This window comes from Egretta garzetta, unplaced genomic scaffold, assembly GCF_000687185.1.
Source record: "Egretta garzetta isolate BGI_Z169 unplaced genomic scaffold, ASM68718v1 scaffold276, whole genome shotgun sequence".
Taxonomy (NCBI): domain Eukaryota; kingdom Metazoa; phylum Chordata; class Aves; order Pelecaniformes; family Ardeidae; genus Egretta; species Egretta garzetta.
Genome location: NW_009260067.1, coordinates 90,728 through 92,723, shown reverse-complemented (window position 1 = coordinate 92,723; position 1,996 = coordinate 90,728). Strand labels below are relative to the sequence as shown.

At 49.4% G+C, this 1,996-nt stretch overlaps 1 protein-coding gene across 1 annotated transcript in view; it reads left to right on the top strand.

Annotated features, from left to right (window-relative positions):
* CALML4 (calmodulin like 4) overlaps positions 1-1,560 on the top strand; it is an 8,372-nt gene extending 6,812 nt beyond the window's left edge. Inside the window, exon 4 of the mRNA XM_009641161.1 lies at positions 1,463-1,560. Coding sequence (XP_009639456.1) covers positions 1,463-1,560 — 98 coding nt within the window. The remainder of the gene's footprint in view (positions 1-1,462) is intronic.
* Positions 1,561-1,996: the final 436 nt, after the last annotated feature.

Sequence of the window (1,996 nt, the reverse complement as noted above, 5' to 3'; positions counted from 1 at the left end):
AGGAGCCTCCAGCCCACCCGAGCATGAGATTGCGGAGGCCTCGGTTGGAGCACACGGCTACGTATAATCCATTGGTTTCAAGGGTCTAAACACCTAGAAGGTGACCTAAAATAGCAAACGATAAAGGCAGACCCGCAGCCCGACAGCATCCCCCCCGCCAGCCATCCCGCCCCGTCCCTCCGCACAGCCCCCCGCCACGATCCTGCCCGAAGAACGGCGGCAACGCGCTTCTGCACGCTGCAAACCTCCCAGCAGCGGCAGGCACGCAAGCAACGGCCTCTTCTGGACGGTGTTAGATACCTTATCGACGGAAACCGCTGCCCAAAGCACTGCCAAAAGCTGCTGGGATGCTCTGATATTTGTTTCGGTGCCCACCCCCTATCTGTTAGGGGTAAAGTAAACCAGCAAGGGAATTCGCCCCCTCTCCTGCCATCCGAGGGAACAGAGCATCCAATTCCCAGCAGCAGCTGCATTCAGCAATTTAACGTTACGTTTCTATGCGTCGTTTCTTACACACTTCTATTTTATTGGTGTTATTTGACAGGAAAAATACCTTTTTGTGGTTTAGCCTGTAGAGAACATTTTAAGCTCAGTAACTGCTGTCGCTGCCACGGCGTTCCCAAAGCTGGAATGAAAGGCGTCACCGCTGCCAGGTCCCAGCCACACGGGTACCACTTCTCAGAAATATTTTCAGCCAGAGCCTTAGAGCTGATGCTAACCAGTGTCACACAAATCTATTTAAAATTGGGCACATAATCTGCATGAGCGCTTAGTTTGGGCTAAACTGAATAGGGACAGGTTTAGTTCGGACTAAACTGAACAGAATCGTAGAATCACTTTGGTTGGAAAACCTTTAAGATCATCGAGTCCAACCTTTAACCTAACCCTGCCATTAAACCCTGTCCCTCAGCACCTCATCTGTCCTTGTTTTAAATACCTCCAGGGATGGGGACTCGACCACCTCCCTGGGCAGCCCCTTCCAGAGCCTGGCAACCCTTTCAGTGAAGAAGTTTTTCCTAATGTCTAACCTAAACCTGCCCTGGTGCAACTTCAGACCATTCCCCCTCGTCCTATCATCTGTTACCAGGGAGAAGAGACCGACCCCCACCTCCCTACAGCCTCCTCTCAGGCAGTTGTAGAGGGACAGGTTTACTATTCGGGCTGAATAAGCCACTCCTACCAAGAGCAATTAAAAGCTGGTTTGGATTAAATTAGTGCAACTTTTCCCCGTGGAAGTCGAAGAGATGCACATCTCTGCTCCAGAAAGTTGGACACCGAAATGGGAACCGAAGCGCTAACTGATGCAGGTTTAAAAGTACGCCCTGGGTGGCACCTCCCCCTGACCCCAGCAGCGATTACTTTTACGAAAAGGATGTGCAAACCCAAATCCTGCATGGCTGCTCTTCCGGAGGTCACAACACGCCACTGAAACCCGTATTTTCTTTTACTCTCTCTCTTCCAGTTGATGACCTGCTAAGAGAAGCCAAAGTTGGACCAAACGGAACAATAAAATACGAAGAATTAGTCCGCATCGTTTGTCTTCCTCCAGTCAACTACTGACATTTAAAATGAGATTTGGTAAGAGCAGGACCCGAAGCTTTTTTTGACTTCAATTTTTCCTAGTTACTACTTGGACTCGGGAACCATCATCTGCCTTTAAAAATCCTGAATTTTGCCTCAATGGTAGTGCTTCCACTTAGGCGGGTTCTCACCTATTTCTGAAGGAATGCTGTCGCAAAACATGAGCTGTTATTTAAATAAACTGAACGTAACATTCCCTTGTGTAACGCGTGTCATGCTTAAAAAAACCCAAACAACTCTAATTTAAAAAATGCATTCAAGCCTGCAGACCGCGGCGTGAAGGGTAACGTGTAGTTACGGTCTCATGGTGACTGTGCTCCAAGGCGGCCGCGATGCCCGTAACCATCCGCGGCTTCCACCCACCCAGATACGGTTCTCTGCGTAGAAGGATTCCCTGGGAAGCTTGATTATGTCA